Below are 20,637 nucleotides of genomic sequence, written 5' to 3'. Positions count from 1 at the left end.
ATCAATGAAAGAACGCACCAAATTAGCCTTCAGTCTGTGTAAACTGTGCAAACACAAAAAGAAAGAAATAAAAAAAAATAAGCAATAAATATTGAAAACATGAAACGAAGAGTCCTTGAAAGTGAGTCCATAGGTTATGGGAACATTTCCATGATGGGACAAGTGAAATCGAGTGAAGATATTCCTTTTGGTTCAAGTTGGTTGAGGGGTAATAACTGTTCCTGATCCTGGTGTTGTGTGCCCTGAAGCTCATGTACCTTCTTCCTGATGACAGCTACCAGAGGAGAGCATGACCTGGGTGGTGGGTGATGCACTATCAATAACTCCAAAAGACTGGAAGTAGAGTAAATACTGAAAGGCTTTTATTAGCAGTAAAATGTGACCTCCACCATGCTGAGTATCTGCCCCTGGACTGAGAGGAGGAGCAGTGGCACAATCGCCTTTATTCAGGGGTCTGTGGGAGGAGCCACGGGAGCAGTCAGCAGAGGGGCGTGTCCAGACAGGTAACCCAGTTACACCATATATATATGGTTTACCACAGTGGGGGCCCTTGATGATGGAGGCTGCTTTTCTGTAACAACGCTCTGTGTAAATGTGCTTAATGGTGGGGAGGGCTTTATCCATGATAAATTGGGCTGTAAATAAATATAAAGGTGCTGATATACATAGATTGACTGTATGTCAATGAAATGACACTAGGCACAGGGGCATCTGTACAGAAAGTGACTGACAGGAAATGATAAAGTAATGATGGTTCGGGGTGTGGAGGGTTGGATTAGTGGATGGAGGTGTTGATCAGCCATACTACTTGGGGAAAGTAGCTGTTTTTGTCTTTGATGGTCCTGATGTGGATGCTACATAGCCTCATCCCCGATGGGAGAGTGTAAGAACAGTCCACGAGCAAGGACGAAAACAAAGAGACTCCTTAACAGCTTCTACCCACAAGCAGTGAAATGTATAACACCCCCTTCCCTTCTCCTGCCCCCCTCCTAAGACGGCAGCAGCTAAATGCATCACACTTCCAGGAATGGCAGGTGTACAATAGTCCTACCCCCCCCCCATCCACATATTATTAATTTTGGACTGCACTCCTGAGGTTTTAGAGTTTATTTATGTATATATTCTTTGTCATGCTGCAAAATGTTGAGCTGCTAAACTGTGTTTCATTGCTCCACAACAATGACAATAAAGATATTCTTATCTTCTTATCCTTCTTGACGCTACTGGCCCTTTTCTGGCACCTTTCAGTATATATGTCCTTGATGGCGAGTAGGCAGGTGCTGGTGGTGCTTTGGACAGTTTTGACTACCCGTTGCAAAGCCTTCCTGTCCGTCGCAGTGCAGTTTCTGTACCAGCTGTTGGGATGCTCTTAACCATGCATTTGTAGAACGACATGAGTATAGATGTGCATTGTCCAGCTCTTTTCGGCCTCCTTGGAAGGTACAGGCATTGGTGAGCTTTCCTGATAATAGGTGTCAGAGGTAGTCTTTTTAACATTGATAAAAATTGATTTTTTTTACATAGGTAATGGAGGTCTGATAATAGAGTTAGATTTTTTTCACATAGATTGAGGAAAGTGCCTAGAACGCACTGCCAGGGGTGGTGGTAGAGGCAGACACATTTGGGACATTTAAGGGACTCTTAGATAGGCAAATTGATGACAGAAATATAGATGGTTATGGGCTGTGAAGAAAGGAAAGGTTAGACTGACTGTGGAGGTTAAAAGGTCAGCACAACATCATGGGCTGAAGGGCCTGTACTGTTCTGTGTTCAATATTCTATAAACCTTTTGATTTGATCAGCTTAATAAAGTGTTTTGTGTACGGTTTTGCCTGGAGCCACTAACTTCATACTGTTACTCATATAACTGACAGCGTTAGACCCTGTAGATACAGCACGGAAACATCCCTTCCAGATATTTCCCTCAATGGACGAGACTCTGGTGATCATCCACCATCCATTTAAACTAATCGGACAGACTGATCAATGGCCTCATCTTGGGCCATCCCTCACTATGGAGGAGCAACACCTTATATTCCATCTGGTTACCCTCCAACCTAATGGCATGAGTATTGATTTCCCCTTCCGGTGGACAAATTCCACCCCCCACTTCTTTTATCCTCCACTCTGACCTTTCACTTCCTCTCACCTGCCTATTATTTCCTCCTGGGTGCCCTGCTCCTTCCCGAAGAAGGGTCTTGGACTGAAACGTGAACTATTTATTCCTCTCCATAGATGCTGCCTGATTTGCTGAGTTCCTCCAGCATTTTATGTGCTTTACTTTGGATTTCTAGCATCTGCAGGCTTCCTTATGTTTGTAATCCTACATTAATCCCATTTTTAGTCTCCACCGGATTCTTCAATTTACCTACAAACTAGTGATAATTTACCTGGGCCAATTAACCTACCAATGCACGTTTTTGGCATGTTGGAAGGAGCTGGATCTGCTGAAGGAAATCCATGTGAGTCACAGGGAGAAAGTGCAAACTTCACAAAGGTAGCTCTGAGGTAGGGGTTGAACCTGGCTTCTTGTGCTGTGAGGCAGCAGCTGGACTAGCTTTGTCAATGTGACACTCTAATATGAAAACTTGATGCACCATGTGGATGTTTCATCCAACTCAGTGATATAACAGTTACTTCTTTACCTGGTATTGTCCCTTAGGAAGTTAAAGGGAATGTTGAAATTAAGTAGTTTACCTTCATTCTGTTTCCCATTATAAAATATTTCTAAAGGAGCAGAATTAGGCCATTTGGCCCATGAAATCTGCACTGCCATTTGTTCATGGCTGATTTAATTTTCCTCTCAATCCCATTGTCCTGCATTCTTTATAACTTTCAGCACCCTCACCAGTCAAGAACTCTATCAATCTCTAAATGTACCAAATGACTTAGATTCCACAGTCATCTGTGGCATTGAATTCCACAGATTCACCACCTTCTGGCAAATGAAATACCTCATCTCTGTTCTAAAGGGATGTTCTTCTATTTTGAGGCTGTGCCCTCTGGTCCAAGACTCTTCCAAACGTCTTCTCCATGTCCACTCTATCTTGGGCTTTATATTATTCGGTAAGTTTCAAGGAGATTCCCTCTTATTCTTCTGAACTCCAGCAAGTACAGGGCCAGAGCTGTCAAATGCTCCTCATATGTTAACCCTTTCATTCCCAAGATCATTTTGGTAAACCTCTACTGGACCCCCTCCAATGTCAGCACATCCTTTTTTAGATATGGTCCAAGATTGCTCACAATAGTCCATAGGTCGTCTGACTAATGATTGTAATTCACACAATGGGAAGGAGCAGTGCTGTACTTGGCTGTAATGTCAATAGAGGAAAATATCCCTTTCACCCCTAATGCCAACCTTTCACTTGTGCCTTCACAGGGCAGATGTGGTATTTAATTTACCTTGCACTCATTCACACCTGTCACTGAGACATCAACTTTGGTTCTGGATTAAAACAAGTCAGTAACCTAACAAGGTCAAGATTAATAATAATTCCCACGGTAAATGAACTAGTTGCCATAAAAGTCTAATAACTGACTGAACTCGTGTAACACATATAAAATGCTGGAGGAACTCAGTAGGCCAGGCATCATCAATGGAAAAATGTATAGTCGACGTTTCGGGCCGAGACCCTTCAGCAGGACTGGAGAAAAAAAAGATGAGGGGTCAGAGTTGAAAGGTGGGGGGAGGGGAGGAAGAAACACAAGGTGATAGGTGAAACCGGGAGGGGGTGAAGTAAAGAGATGGGAAGTTGATTGGCGAAAGAGATACAGGGCTAGAGAAGGGGGAATCTGATAGGTGAGGACAGAAGGCTATGGAAGAAAGAAAAAGGAGAAGAGCACCAGAGGTAGGTGATAGATAAGTAAGGAGATAAGATAAGAGAGGGAAAAGGGAATGGTGGGGGGGGGCATTACTGGAAGTTCGAGAAATCGATGTTCGTACCATTAGGTTGGAGGCTACCCAGACAGAATATAAGGTGTTGCTCCTTCAATCTAATTGTGGCCTCATCATGATAGTAGAGGAGGCCATGGATTGACATGTCAAAATGGGAATGGGAAGTGGAATTAAAATGGATGGCCACTGGGAGATCCCACTTTTTCTGGTGCACGGAGCATAGGTGCTTGGCATTGGGTCTCACTGATATACAGGAGGCTACACTGGGAGCACTGGATACAGTAGATGACCCCGACATCTCACAGGTGAATTGTCGCCTCACCTGTAAGGACTATTTAGGGCCCTGAATGGTAGTGAGGGAGGAGGTATAGGGGCAGCTGTAGCACTTGTTCGGCTTGCAAGGATAAATGCCAGGAGGGAGTTCAGTGGGGAGGGACAAATGGAGAAAGGAATCATATAGGGAGCGATCCTTGTGAAAAGCAGAAAGTGGGGGGGAGGAAAGATGTGTTTGGTGGTGGGATCCCATTGGAGATGGCAGAAGTTACAGAGAATTATGTGCTGGATGCGGAGGTTGGCGGAGTGGTAGGTGAGGACGAGAAGAACCTTATTCCTTGTGGGGTTGCGGAAGGATGGGGTGAAGATAGAAGTACGTAAAATGGAAAAGATGCAGTTGAGGGCAGCAATGATGTTGGAAGAAGGGAAGTCCCTTCCTTTAAAGAAGGAGGACATCTCCTTCGTTCCGGAATGAAAAGCCTCATTCTGAAAGCAGATGCGGTGGAGATGGGAGGATTTGAGATAAGGGGATGTAACAGGGTGGGAAGAGGTATAGTCCAGGTAGCTGTGAGAGTCAGTGGGTTTACAATAGACATCAGTGGATAAGGTGTCTCCAGAGAGAGAGAGAAAGAGAGACTGAGAAAGGGGAGGGAGTTGTTGGAAATGGACCAGGTAGATTTGAGGGCAGGGTTGAAGTGGAGGCAAAGTTGATGAAGTTGGCGAGCTCGGCATGGGTGCAGGAAGCAGCACCAATGCAGTCGTCAATGTAGCGTAGGAAAAGTGGGGGAGTGACACCAGTGTAGGCTTGGAACATAGACTGTTCCATGCAGCCAACAAAAAGGCAGGCATAGCTGGGACCCATGTGAGTACTCATGGCTACACCTTTTGTTGGAAGAAAGTGGGAGGAGCCAAAGGAGAAATTATTGAGAGTGAGGACAAATTCTGCCAGATGGAGGAGAGTGGTGGTGGAGGGGAACTGGTTGCATCTGGTGCCCAGAAAGAAATGGAGAGCTTTGAAGCTTTCCTGGTGGGGGATGGAGGTGTGTGAGCCTTTAGAACAGTGGTTTCCAACCTGGGGTCCATGGTCCCCTTTCTTAATAGTATTGGTCCATAGCATAAAAAAGGTTAGAAACCTCTGCTTTGGGACAATGCCGCACCCTGTCACTGTCCTACAGATAGCTAGCTGTAATCTAGCTAAAAATGATTTTGGTCAAATCATATTCTTGAAATAAACTTGGAGTTTTCTCTTAATAATTTTTGTATATTAAAAGTAAAATTTTGATTGTGGTTTTAGCAGTTGAAGTGTACAGTCAAGATTAGTTTGGCTAGGTTGGCATGGTAAAAAGGAATCAGAGGTTAATGGGCAGTACTAATGGTGATTAAGGGTATTTGCACATCTAAAAGATAAATGATAACTGTGACTCAGTGATCCTTTTCCACACTGCGACTTCTATGTATATCCTGCAATCTGATATCAAGCTTAAGCAGAATGTTAGCATCCACACAGGAATTGTAGGTCACCTTCATTCTTTGCCGTTGAACCTTGGAAATATTACTTGCCAACATGCAAGAGAACAGGCTAACCTACACAAAATGCTGGAGGGGCTCAGCAGGCCAGGCAGCATCTATGGAGAGGAACAAACATTTGACATTTTAAAGGGGAAGAAGCAAAAATATGAAGGTGGGGCAGGGGAAAGAGTACAAGCTGTAAAGTGATAGGTGAGACCAGGTGAGGGGCGTTGTGTATTTAATGTTCAAGTGATGTTTGAGAAATTGTGTAAGCATATTGTTTGATTAAGCATTCCTGTTCATTTAAAATAATTCATTACGGGTTATATGTAAAAGTATGTTTAATTGCATATGTCATCGCACTACCATGTGATATGCTTAAAGTAAAGACAAAGTTACACCTGCCTTCCCAGACGCCCATGTTTTCTTTTAATTAGTTTAACGTTTTGAAGTTACAAAACATAACAAAGGGGAAAGTGAGTGGGTGGAGGAAGGGGAATGAAGCAAGAAGCTGGGAGGTGAGGGGTGGAAGAGTTTAAGAGCTGAAGAAGAAAGAATCTAACAGGAGAAGAGAATGGAGTATGGGAGAAAGGGAAGGAGGGAGGGCATCTGAGGGAGGTGTTGACAGGTGAGGAGCAGAGAAGGGGTTGGGGAGGAACCAGAGTGGGGAATGGAGAAAGTGAGAAGGGGGACGGGAGAAATGACTAGAAGTTAGAGAACGTCAGTGTTCCTGCCATTAGGTTGGAGAACAGACTGCTCTGTTTATATAGCACTTTCCACAAATTAGTACATTTGAGATGGTGAAATATTGTTTAAGAAAATATTATTATGAGTAGAGTAACACTGTGGTAACTAAACTGCGAACAGTAAAGTTCCACAACCAACAGATCATCAATCAGACACTTTTCATAATGTTGGCAGAAGAAAAAAAATGCCTGTGACATTTGGGACCACTCCATTGCTGCTGTTGAAATACCATCAAAGGGTCTTTTATTTCACCTTAATAAGGTTTCGGCTTAACTGGAATCTAAAAGGTAGATTTCCTTCCCAGAAGGGCAGTAACACACCCGATGGTTACCTGTGACAACCCAATAGTTCTGTGGCCATCATTTCTAATTCTACCTTCAAATACTGAATTTATTTAATTGGTTGAATGCCAACTCTATGTCTGCAAGCATCCAGTGACAACAGCCCTGGCCTCTGAATACAAGTCTAGGATCAGGCACTGTGTTCCAATACCATTATCTTTGGAGGCATGAACGATCATAGATGCTGGAATCTGGAAACACAGCTGTCAGCAACCCAAGGAACAAAAAAGTAATTGGAATTAACTTTTCAATTCATTAGTTATATTTTTTTAAAAAGCTGTCACTGTCAAGAATCATGAAGGTATATGACAGAATGTTATTTCTTTAAAGAATCTTGTTAAAGATCTTTAATCTTTAAGAAGGTATATGGCAGAGTTTCTTTTCCTTTTCCAGTAGTCTGTGGAAAACCACGATAGGCTTGTTGGTAGAGTAGCACGATAATGGGAACAGGACTCCAGGTGATCATGTGATTTAAAAAACTCCAGTGAATACATTTCACAGGAGCTCCAGATCTAACGCATCTATGTAAGTTGGGTAATTATGATCAACTGTAATCAAGGCAGAAGAACACCTGGTTCCAATGGGGGACTGTTGACAACAATGTGACTGCAAGATTGCTGAATCTTTAAATACAGTTAGTTCTGTTGCATAATCGACGTTTCAAATTCATGAGTAAAATAGTAATAATAAATCTAATTTAGAAAAATACTAAAAGGTCAGTCCACTAGAACATAACACTGAGCTTAATATTACTTTTATTAAACATAAATTACATTTTTGATATTAGCCTTTGCAAAGTGGTTATCTATGCTCAAGACCATGGCTACTAATTGAAAGTCTTAGGAGCTCAAGTCAGAATTGCCATGAAGGAATGTACAATAAAGTTCAGGTAATTAGAATGGTTCGTTCAGGGAAAAGGGTTCATTTGTTGAGGGAACCACTGGGTAATTTGTTGTTAAAGGGGAACTCTGTTCATCCGAATTGCTGCATAATCCTGAACATTATAATGAGCTCAGCAAACTTGCTACCATCTGTCAGTCAGCGCTGATTTAGATGTCGGAGCTTTGAAACTGCTTGTCAGATGCAGCTATGTGAGGCATCCCTTATCTAGCATGTGGAAGCTGGACAAAAAATATTTGCACTGTGCTTTTCTCTGACGTTAAATAGTACGGCATAATTGACCATTGTTAAACATAATGTAAAACACTTTTTGCATTAGTTATACGATAACTTGGCAATAACTAATGTTTGGTGCCTGTACTTTCATTGGACGTGCCAGAACTTCAGTCCATTGCCAAACTGAGTCTGCCTGTCAATGCAAAGTGCAGTTCTTTTGCCAGTTAAACATTGCATGACTTCTCAATATTGGGAACCTGTTAACTGGAACTAGTTGTTGCCATTGTTGTGAGTTTAGATGTGTCTGCATTCATTAACATGAATAGTTAATGGTGTCATCTAGTAATACTGCTAGGAAACTGGTTTGAGTTTGATTTTTTAAATGCATGCATTTTGTTTAATGCAACTCAACTAATTTTTAGTGGCGAGAAAAAGAGACATAAAATGAAATGTTAATATTGCTTATAGTCCCCACAAAATGATCTACTTCTTCTGGTGGCCATCAGGGAGTGAGAAAGAGGCTCCGTGAATTTTCCAGATGAGATTTTCTGATCTAAGGTGTGAGTCTGATAACTACTGCAGCAAAGAGAAAAAACTAGAAGTTTAGCCTGCCAGAAAGAATGAATGGGAAAAGAATGAAGGAATTGGGAATACATTCTATATAAGATACAAGCATTAATATTCTGGTTGCCATGGTCATTTGGATATGAAAGATTGGTGGTCTTGGTAAGATGAGGGAGGGGGCAGTTGATGGTTGGTTTCCACCTTCAACAATAACACAGGAGCCATGTAAACGGAAGCATTGAAAATGCCACTCAACAGTCCAAATAGGACCATCTGTGTTTCTTCCTTGTTATAATTACATGAATAATACCGTAATTCAGAAGAAGGGAGTTATTGTGCAATATGGTAATTGGCTGACTAATTCTAAGGCTTGGGAAAGGTTGTGATAGTGGAATATTGTAATCAGGCGAATAATTAATATTTTGTGAAAGACGTATAATGTGAAATATGTTAATAAGATGGATGGAGTATATTCAGGCCAAGTGATCACCTTGTATTTGGTGAAGCGAGTATTGTACCTTCTCTCAAGATATGTTAATTATCTATATGAGTTTACTTAAGTCAGATTCTCAATGAGATCAGTAGAGGTGAGGTTAATTAACCCTTGCAGGAAAGGGGTAGAGATTCATATACTGAGACCAAGTAATTGGCAGGGAACAATGACTCCTCTGCTGCTGAGGCAATAAACAGTATTACAGTATCTATACAAAACAGTAGAGTTCAATAGTAGGTACATAATGACAGACCGGTGCATCTTTGAGTGATCAGGTGAATTTAAAGAGGAAACCAGATGTGGTAGGTCTCTGTAGAAATGGTGTGGTTTATACCATAAAGCCTCTTTCTGCTTGTTGCTTAACTTACGCTACCAATTACATCAAGTGCGGTACTAAAGCCCCAATATTAATCTCAAGAGCTTGTATAAGGATAAAGTGAAACATTAATTACTTGCAGGACATAATCTTTAGTGAGTGTGCACTTGTATAAATATTGAGTGTGGACTAGTCCATGTATTGAATAAATTTGACGGCACAATTGATTGTGGGCCACACTGGATTGCTCGTGACTGCAGAGGAAGATTTACAATGTGAATTGTTTCCTCAGTTCTTTTATCATTCTAAAGAAACCCAGTAACATAGCAACTACCTGTAACTTGGTGTTAGGATGCTCTAAGAGTTGACCCATTTATTAATGTATCAGTTATTCATTTATTTTAGACTGGTTTTCTGCATATCCTCAAAGAGCGAACTGGAAATAGATTACTCACTTTGGGATTTGGGGAGGATGAGAAAACATAAAAAGTACATTATTTCTAATTTACAGCAGAAACCAAATTATTGTTTACCTCAACTTTATCATTTTAGTTGCCATTTTTGAGTATGTTTTAAATATTTCTACTAATATCCACATTGAAAAGCAGATTCTGTTGAATATTTCCTTTGCTTCCATGGATACAAAGCTGGACCAGTGAAACGCATTTAGACTTCATTTTGGATTGCTTACAGTAGAGTAGGTTTCCAGTGAGATAGAACTGAAGTAATTCAGAGTCAAATATCTATAGTTCCTCTGTATTAGGTTCTTCATGTCATAGCTTCTAATGGAGGGGCTGAACGATCTTCTTTGGACTTGTTCACTATGGTAACTCCAAGAATTACTTCAATATCTTTAATTGCCGCCTGTAAAAATGAAATGTATAAGCTGATTTGTCACACTGTATACACGGTGTTATATTTCTAATACAAAAGGCATCGGTAAAACCTTCATTGTATAATTTATTCCTTGCAAACCCCTTATCTACACTTTCTTGCCCTGGTATTGATCTTGAAGCAGTCAGGGAATTAGCCAGACTGGACAGTCCCTTCGTGAATCCCATTAGCTAGGGATAATTGGACTGATTGTAACGCATCCAGCGTTCTTTTGGGAGAGAAACAAAAAGCAAAGTGATACTGCAAATGAAGACCAACGTGTACTAAACTAAATTATTATTTTTCATAGATATGCATTGAAAAAAACAAGCTTAAGAAGAAAACAGGCTGGACAAAATGACCTGGTACCAAAAGCCCATTCTGTCCCAGATAATGCAACCAGTTCAGCTTTGCCATCACCTGGACAGGCAAATAAAACCTACCTGAGGATAAACCTTTAGGCATTTCCTGATGAATCCCCATTAAGTTCCAGAGGAAAATAATAGCTGGTCTATTCACTTTCTCCATAGCTTTGCTACCGCAACATGTAGTAGTACCCCCAAGGCCACCATTACCAAGGTCAGAGGTCTGTGCAGGCAGGTCTTAAGACCCAAGGTCTGTCGGCAGGTCTGGATGTTGCACTCTATTTATCCCTGAGAATGGAGGACAAAGACCAGTGACCCCTGTGGTCAAGGAGCAGGGTCAGTAAGTCTTGAACACAAAGGCTGGTGACCCTCAAGGATGACAAGTCCTGAGGTCGGAGGTCCATATGGGCAGGGACCAAGGTCAGTTGGCAGATCCAGAGGTCTGAGGTTGGTCAGCAGGTGTGGATATTGGACTCCACAGATCGCCAAGAATGGAGGTTGAGTTGGCAGGTGCCGAGGACAACAACCATTGATCCCTGTGGTCAAAGACCAAGGTCAGTGGGCCTTGAAAACGAGGGCTGGAGGTCTTCAGGGATGGTGAATCCCAAGGTCAGAGGTCCATGTGGGAAAGGTTCAGAGGCCCAAGGTCATCCAGCAGATCTGGAAGTTTGAGGATAGTTGGCAGGTGTGGATGTTTGACTTAGTGATTCCCAAGGATGAACATCAGGTTGACAGAAGACCTGCATCAAGCAGTGAAAACTTGAGGTGTTTTTCTGTGCAAACAGTAACCTCCGTGATACCTGAGAGTCCTGAAGGCCAATACACACAAAATATTGGAGGAATCAGCAATTCAGGCAGCATCTATAGAAATGAGTAAATAGTTGATGCTTCAGGCCGAGACCCTTCATCAGACTTTGCTTCTTCCACTTCAACATCTGAAGGTCAACCTCTGGGGCTCAAAGGTTTTGTAGATAGTGATAAATATATTTTAAGTTAGGACTGTAAATAGTGTGTTTTATGAAGTTTTGAATACTGCATAATAGTGTATTACTGATATTGTAGTCATTTAAATAAACTTTTGCATATAAAAAGTGAAAACCATAATTGAATTCATCAAACATCACTATTAAATTTTTAAATGCTAATTAATTGTGTTTTTTTAAATAAAATAACAGAATTGGATGGTGTATCTTCTGTGTGGATGTGCAGTAATAATCACAAACACAAAGAGGTTTTTCAGATGCTGGCAATCAGGAGGAACAAACACAAAATGCTGGAGGAACTCAGCAGGTCAGACAGTATCTATGGAGAGGAATAAACAGTTGACGTTTCAGGCCAAGACCCTTCATAAAGGCTTCATCATTTTCAGAAGATCATATTTCTGTGGATGAATAAGTATTATCATCCATTAATAATACCAACACCAAGAATGTTAGTCCCTTGCTGAATGGATTAAGGTTTGAAATGATTGATGATATAGATGGTTAGTACTTTAATATCAATCTACTGTTTTAATGCAATTATTACCCTTCAAGGAACCTGGAGAGGAATGTAGCAATGAGAATGCATGATAATGATATGGTAAATAGGATCACAGTGACTAAAGTACTGTTTGTTCTCAGACAGTCCGTCAGTGTGGAGGACAACTTGTTTCTACACCAATTCAGTAGTTTCTGAAGGTCCTGAAAAAGCCAATGTGAGAACTGCAGGTGGGGCGGGATTGCTTGATAAGGGCAGGTTGGTAGTTTGGGGGTGGGTGGCGCACTCTGCAATTTACACTGGCCTATTGTGTGCTCATGATGAATGGATTCAAGTTCTCAGTGTCATCCCGAATACTTGTCCACCACTTTCATTCAGGAGTCATTGGCTGGTGGACAGGTTACACATTTTCAAGGGGGAGCATAGAACATAAAGCATTACCGTACTGTGTTGTGTTTGTCCCACAATGATGTGCCAACCTTCACCACCCACATAACCCTCCATTTGTCTTTCATCTATGTGCCAAAGGGAGCTTGAGAAAATCCATTAATTTTTCATTTCTCCACTTGTGAGTCTCTTTCCATGACAGATCTATTTAATGTCAGGCCTGTAAAAGATCCATCCTGAGCAAAATTAGAAGCTTGATGAAGGGGTTTTTGCCCTGGGAAAGGATATTAACATTAGTTCACTGATCCTGTCAGTGGGTTTAGGGTTATACAGAGACTGTGTTGATGATATGTGTCCTGTATGTTCAGGTGCTTTTGGTAGGTAGCCCACGTCTCAAATACACCAAGGGGAAGGATCATTGTGGCATGGTAAGCCCAAAACTTTTACAGAGGTGTTGATCTTCAGACACTTCTGTAGATGGCCAAAGACTTTGTTGACGCCATAAAGGCGACGGTGTATTTCAACACTGGTGTCTGTTGTGTTTGCTCTTGGTAGCCCCAGCTTTGCAGCACTTTGCAAAATGATTCTTCTTCCCATAATTATTGCAAGACTTTCCATAAGCAGAGCATGTTTTTGGAATGTGCCCATCTCCACATTTGCTGCATTTGTTGCTTGGGCCTTCCTTTTTGCTTTGTTGTTGCTTTGGGAGATGCCTTGTGCTCTGCCCCTCTGTTTTACAGCATGCACTCTTGCTTCTGCCCTGTGCAGCTCCTTAGCTTGTGCTCGTGTGGTCTCCACTGCCCTGCACATATTCACAGCCTTTTCCAGTGTCAAATCTCTTTCACAGAGCAATCGTTCTCTGAGACCATTGTCTGGGATTCCACAAACTATTTGGTCTCTAACTAGTGAGTCTCTCAAATCTCCAAACTCACAGGACTTACTCTGTATGTGAAGCTACGCTAAGTATTGGTCAAAGCTAACACCTTGTTTCTAGTCACAGGAAAAAAATCATCTCTCAAAGGTGACGTTCTTACTTGGAACAACACACTCCTCAACTTTTGTCATCAGAGTGTCCAATGTAAAAGCTGTTTCATCAATTTGAAAGCTGTTATAGATGTCCAAAGCATTTTCAGCAATTCTGTGCAGAAAAATAGATGCTTTCTACTTTTTGTCAGCCCCACATGCTCTACTCACCACTGAATATATATTGAATCGCTGCTTGAAGTGTTTCCAGTTATCCTTTAGATTGCCAGTAAACTGCAACTAAGCTTATCCATCATGGGAATTTTTGGCCTGTCACCTGAATTTCTGGTGAATCCCATGAATTTCAGGACACAATGTGCTCTGTAGCCTCACTGGCCTGACCTGCTTCTCTCCATTTCTCTTTCTTCAGTCGCTCATTTACACTCTGTGTTTAGACCTCATGCCGACTTCGGACACCATTTTATGTTTGTTCTTAGTAAAGACAAACAGCATGGGTAAATGCTAGAACATTTAATTTACAGAAACAGCTTTAGCTCCAAGAGAAAGGTGCACATTGTTGATGAGGAAATGGAGGAAGTCTTTGTGGATTCTCTACAGACTGCTGGTGCTGGTAAAACAGAATGGATTGTTCCTGTGACTGTAAATAAGACAGTAATTCCATTCAAGCTTGATACTGGAGCCCAGGTGAATCTGTTGTGCATGATTGATTACAAGACTCTGAAAGTAAAGAGCAAGGTTCACCCAATGGGGACAAAAGTGATAGGCTATACGGGAGAGAATATTCCAGTGAAAGGGGGCTGTATAGTGACCTTCAGGCACAAGGGTCAGCACCTAACGGCACAACTACTGATTAAAAAAAGAGGGTACAGCCAATATTAGGTCTGAGTGCATGTGAAAATCTAAACCTGGTGGAAAGAGTTTTCATAATGGCTTCACAGACCAAAGATGACTATGCGACATTCATGGAAGGGTACGTAGACGTTTTTGAGGGGCTCAGATACTTACCTGATGTAACTCGAGAAGCTCATAATAGTATCCCTGAGAGCTCCGGAGAGGTCATGCAAGAGAAGCACAGGAACTCATCCTTCCATACTCATCTGTACCAGCTACACTACAATGACAGTTAGGATGTCAGAGCTGAACAGAAGGATCATGATGAAGAAGTCACCAGCCTTGCTTCCACATCATGGAGCTTTGGTTCAAATTCTGTCTCCCATTGACTTCCAGTTAAAGAGTGGAAATCTTCATGATCCTCTCTGAAGTTGAAGAGGAAAAATAAAAAGGAAGATGGGGAGACCACACAGTCCCCAAGGTCAGAACAACAGCAACAGTTCAAAACAAACCAAATAGGAGTTGCTATCTATGATACACAGTCAACAGAGGGAGCTCTGTGAATTAAGTCAGAATAAGTTGGAAATTGTGTAAAGACTCATTGATCGCATGGATGCAGTCCAAGGCTCCATTTTGGGGCATGTGGTCAAACAGCAAGAACAAGAACAAAAACGAATAGATAGGATCTTGGCAGAAAGGTGTGAAACAGAAAGGCACTAATATTAACACAGCAAATGAAAACAATACATCTGTAGAAACAAATAGCAGACCAAAAAGGATCATCAAACTGTCTCAGAGACTGATTGAAGGTTAATGAGTGAATAAGGGATTGTATTTGCTCTTTACAATTGAAGTTATTGTAGATTCTTTTGTTGGGAAGGATTATTGTTCCTTGCAGGTTTATAAGGACATAGTATTGTGTTTGCTTTTCTTTAAAGGGGGCAAGATATGTTATAATGTGTGTACATAATAAAGAACTTCAGTTCCCTGCGGGCTATTCAGCCCGGAACCAGAACTGATGATGGTGATCTGGTCACAAATGCTCAGTGTGGAGTTAAAGCTGTTTCTGTAAATAAAATGTTCTGGTGTTTACCCACACTGTTTGTCTTTACTAAGAGCCAACATAACAATGTCTGCCTTTGAGACGTGAAAAATTGTTTAAATTTTTCAAGGACACGCTTACTATGGGAGAACTATGCTATATAACAGGAGCAGAGAGCTTATTCAGGCCCATTTCTCATACGCTTCAGTCCACAATGACTTGGAACTTGGTCCACCCAAGTCACGTGCAAGCATTATCTGCGTACCACAGATGTACAAGTTATGTTTTTAAAGGCTAGGTTTATTTATCACATGTTCATTGAGACATACAGTGAAATGCATTGTTTGCATCAACAACCAAGACAGTCTAAGGATGTACTGGGGACAGCCTGCAATTGTCGCCATGCTTCCCGCACCAAGGTAGCATGTCCACAACTTACTAACTCTAACTGGTTGTCTTTAGAAAGTGGCAAGAAACCCATGCGGTCACAGGGAGAATGTACAAACTCCTTACAGACAGCAGTGGGAATTGAACCTAGATCAGTGATTGCTGGCGCTGTTAAGCATTACACTAATCATTAAGCTACTGTACCAGCTCAGTGTTCAAAGTTCAAAGTAAATTTTATTGTCAAAGTATATATTTGTCATTATATACAACCGTGAGATTCATTTTGTTGTGGGCATTCTCAGCAAATCTATAGAATAGGAACTACAACAGGATCAATGAAAGATCAACCAGGGTGCAGAAGACAATGGATTGTGCAGATGCTAATATAAATAAATACAATAAATAATGAGATCATGAGATAATGAGATAAAGAGTCCTTAAAGTGAGATCATTGGTTGTAGAAACATTTCAATGATGGGGCAAGTCAGTGTAGTTATCCCCTTTTATTCAAGAGCCTGATAGTTGAGGGGTTGTAACTGTTCTTGAACCTGGTGGTGAGCCCTGAGGCTCTTGTACCTTCTACCCGATGGCAGCAGTGAGAAGAGAGCATGGCCTCAGTGGTGGAGAAGTCATCCACATCCCAATGTTGGGATGACACTGAGTGGTGGTAACATTAAACTAATTCCTTCCCCAAGCCCCACTGCAGCAAGATGTTCATTGGTGATGGGTGAAGTATTACAGCACAAGACTTCAGGAAATGTGTAGGATGGTTACAAGCCTTGTTGGACATCAGTCTTCAGTGTGATAATGTGTGTTGTGGACCCACCGAATGAGAGAAAGCCAGATTCCACTGAAAATAACACCTTGAAGAATCACGTCCTTGATGTAAGTGCTTGTCACTCTGTTTCACGTCTAAATATCCGCGCGTGGCCTCTCCGGTGAAATGATATCATATTTGTTAAATAGGGGCCGTGCACAATCCTGATTTGATGGAGACAGATGTGAGAGCACGGAGGAACATCTGGAGAAACTTCTGAAATGCCCGGTTCGCTGCTGCTGTTACTGTGCGATAGAGAATCTCCAGAGGGAAGGCCCCAAATCCTCGGCTTTGCCTGTTGCTGGCGGCCGGGACTGGGGTTGAAGCGCTCGGCAGAGATGGTGCTCGGTGCTCGGTGTCAGAGGGCTGGTCGGAGGCTCGAAGTTTTTGGAAGACTCGGAGTTGGACTGTGGTTGGGTGCTTCCAAGGTGCTGCATCGGCAAGTTTGCGGCGCTGGAAGCTCATGGCAGGGAGAGTTTTCTTCCTTCTCTCACCTGCGTGAGATGTTGGGACTTTCGAGAGACTTTGAACTTTTTTTACTGTGCCCATGGCCTGTTCTTCATCAAGTTATGGTATTGCTTGCACTGTTGTAACTATATGTTATAATTATGTGGTTTTTGTCAGTTTTTCAGTCTTGGTCTGTCTTGTGTTTCTGTAATATCATACCGGAGGAACATTGTATCATTTCTTAATGTATGCATTACTAAATGACAATAAAAGAGGACTGCGTGTCCTCATAATATCTGATCTAATATCCAGCCTTGCTCTGCTGTCACCTTCACTGACAAGAAGTCAAAAAGGCTGACAGGGAAATAAATGATAAGGTGGTGGGAGAAAACACAGATAAACTTCAGTCACAAATTCACAGTCTCTTCTTCCCAGCCAAGAGGAAGGAGGATGTGACAGGGATGTCAAAAGCACCATAATCATAGAACTTTACAACTTGGAAACTGGTCCGTCAGCCCATTAAGTACATATTTACCATCTTTACGAATCCTATTTCTCAGCACAGGCCCAAAGCCTTTTACACCATGGGGATTCAAGTGCTCAGCCAAATATGTAAATATCTGTTTCCAGAATCAGATTTAAAATCACTGGCATATGTCGTGAAATTTGTTGTTTTGTGGCAGCAGTACTTTGCAATACTTAATAAAAAAACTATAAATTGCAGTAAGACATATATATTAAAATTAAATAGTGCAAAGAGAAAGTGAAAAAAGAAGAAAAAGTAGTCAGGTTGTGTTCATGGGTTCAATGTCCATTCAGAAATCTGATGGCAGAGGGGAAGAAGCTGTCCCTGAAACATTGAGTGTGTGTCTTCAGGCTCCTGTACCACCTGCTTGATGGAAGAAATGAGAAGAGGGGATGTCCTGGGCGACGGGGGTCCTTAATGAAGCATGCTGCATTTCTAAGGCATCACATTTTGAAGATGTACTCGGTGCTGGGAAGGCTAGTACCCAAGACGGGACCCAACTTTCTGCAGCTTTTCCGATCCAGTGCAGTGATCCCATTATATTGGATGGTGATGCAACCAGTTAAAATTCTCTCCAAGGTATGTCTGTAGAAATTTGTGAGAATCTTTGGCGACATACCAAGTCTACTCATACTCCTTATGTAATATAGCTGCTGTTGTGCTTTCTTTGTAATTGCTTCAATGTACTGGGCCCATGATAGATTTTCAGAGATGTTGATACTCAGGAACTTGAAACTGCTTTCCACTTTTCACTGCTAATGATGAGGACTAGTGAATGTTCTCTCAAGTTCCCCTTCCTGAAGTCCACAAACAGTTCCTTGGTGTTACTGACACAGAGTGCAAGGTTGCCACTGCGACACCACTCAACCAGCTGACCTTGCAGGCCCAGGATTTGGAGCCTGTATGCCTCCTCGTCAGTATCTGAAATTTTACCAACAATAGTTGTGTCACAGCATTTGAGCCATGCAGTCAAGGTGTTGTGACAGTAGAACAATGGGCTAAGCACACAGTGTTCAGGTGCACCAGTGTTGATCGTCAGCTGGGAGGAGATGTTATTTCTGATCCACAGTGACTGTGATCTCTGGATGAGGAAGTCAAGGCTCCAGTTGCGGAGGGAGGTACAGAGGCCCAGGATTTAGAGCCTGTTGGTTAGTACTGAAGATGGTATGGAAAGCTGAGCTATAATCAATAAACAGCAGCCTGATATAGGTTTTGCTATTGTCTAGGTGACCCAAGAGGGAGTGGAGAGCTTCAGGCAGCGCATTCCAGATTTGAATTATACCAGATGATTTTTTTTTTGTCAAACCCATCTAAATCTCCTTATTTTACCTCCTTAACCTCAATGCACTAAGAATGCGCCCACCAACATTAAGCTAAAGACAAGGAAGACAAGTATTTAAGAGAAGCCTTGAAAGCTTGAAAGTTTGTGGTTATCCTGACTGGGTTTTCATCAAGACAGCAACAAAAACCAGCAGGGACATCAGCCCAACAGACAGAGGTAAGGAGCAAAGCAGATGGAAAAACATAGTCATCCTATAGAGTTCCAGAGAAACTCAGAAGAATTTTCTTTTTTTTATTTTAAAATCTTTTTTATTAATTATTAATAAAAATCAACAAAAAGAAAACACATTAAGGTAATCAAGTCAACATGTCAATATGTACAATGAAGAATTAAATTACTGTCATTGTCCTTTCTGGCAATCCCCCACCTTGCCATTTGCCTCAGGGATTGGGCCTCAATTACCTCAATTAGATTCCAACCATTCCCAGGTTCCACTAACTACATGCACCTGCTTCCCATCAGGATAAAAACCCTGTGACCACAGCAATAAGCCGCCAGTTTGTTGGTCGACTCTTGTGAGAGTGAACCTTGTCTCCTATTCCCGAGAACTGTTAGTTCTAAGCTTCGCATCGTCTCCCAGATACCGGCTCCCTGTTCGCGGTGGTGCTAATGCCTACCACTCTGCCTCAGCATGTGTCCTGCACTTGGGTTCATCCCCAGCCACGTCCTTGCAACAATTACCAAATAACTAATTAACAAAGCTAAACAATATATCAATAATAATAAGAAAAAATAAAGTGGTAAGCATATTTCTTTGTTTGAAAGAAAAAAAGAATGAAAAAAGAACCCCTACTAACTAAAAACAAAAAAAACCCTATTAACTCAAAAAAACCTGGGAAAAAAACCCATTGGGAGCATGACCCCAGAGCTATACGCCATACAAGCTTTCATAAAAGAAAAACATCAATCCGCCAACTCAAATACATTTAAACAAAAATCAGAAGGAAACCATCTTAATTAACTCAAATCAGATGATAGTAGGGGGCAAATGAATCCCAGCTTTTCTCAAAATCAAATCGAGGATCAAAAGTTCGACTTCTGATTTTCTCCAAACTAAGACATAGCATCATCTGAGAGAACCATTGTATCGAAGTGGGAGCAGAGACATCTTTCCATTTCAATAAAATAGCCCATCTGGCCAATAATGTAACAAATGCAATTACATGTTGGTCTGATATAGAAATACCATGAATATATTGAGGGATTATACCAAGCAAAACTGTCAATTTATTAGGTTGAAAACTAATTTTTAAAACTTTAGAAATTGTAGAGAAAATAGATTTCCAAAAATGTTTCAATACAGAACACGACCAAAACATATGTGTCAATGTAGCGGTCTCGGTTAGAAGAATTTTCAACAAACACCAAACCCCTGTGTTTTTCAAACCAACAAACACACTCAGACAGAAGCTCATCCATCCTAAGATCCTACACCCAAATATAAACAGAGCAATATTGTATATGCTATCCAATGCAATGAGAACTGCACAAATCTGTATATCAGTGAGACAAAACAACCTCTTCACAAACGGATGGCCCAACATAGGAGGGCTAACACCTCAGGCCAAGACTCAGCTGTGTATCTACACCTAAAGGACAAGTGACGCTCCTTTAATGATATCGATATGCACATTTTGGACAGGGAGGACAGGTGGTTTGAAAGAGAGGTTAAAGAAGCCATCTTTGTCAAAATAGAAAACCCACCCCTGAACAGAGGGAGTGGGGTACAACACCACCTATCAGCTACTTGCAATGTAGTCTTTACCTCGGTGTCTCCGTGATAGTTCACACCTTCATTCATGCAAAGATAAGACTAATGACCCTCTCATTACCTCTAGGACTCTAAACTACCCTCATGTGATTGCTATATGTTTAAACAACTCACAGAGTTTATAAGCTGGAA

General features: G+C 41.5%; 1 protein-coding gene across 5 annotated transcripts in view; it reads right to left on the bottom strand.

The window, feature by feature from the left end:
* Nucleotides 1-7,552: 7,552 nt before the first annotated feature.
* iqch (IQ motif containing H) overlaps nucleotides 7,553-20,637 on the bottom strand; it is a 190,323-nt gene continuing 177,238 nt past the window's right edge. For all 5 annotated transcript variants that reach the window (XM_072278033.1, XM_072278034.1, XM_072278035.1 and 2 more), the window contains one exon: nucleotides 7,553-10,118. In XM_072278033.1, coding sequence (XP_072134134.1) covers nucleotides 10,023-10,118 — 96 coding nt within the window. In that variant the 3' untranslated portion in view covers nucleotides 7,553-10,022. The remainder of the gene's footprint in view (nucleotides 10,119-20,637) is intronic.

Source organism: Mobula birostris, chromosome 14 (genome assembly GCF_030028105.1).
Source record: "Mobula birostris isolate sMobBir1 chromosome 14, sMobBir1.hap1, whole genome shotgun sequence".
NCBI classification, from domain to species: domain Eukaryota; kingdom Metazoa; phylum Chordata; class Chondrichthyes; order Myliobatiformes; family Myliobatidae; genus Mobula; species Mobula birostris.
This window is presented reverse-complemented; position numbering and strand designations above follow the sequence as displayed.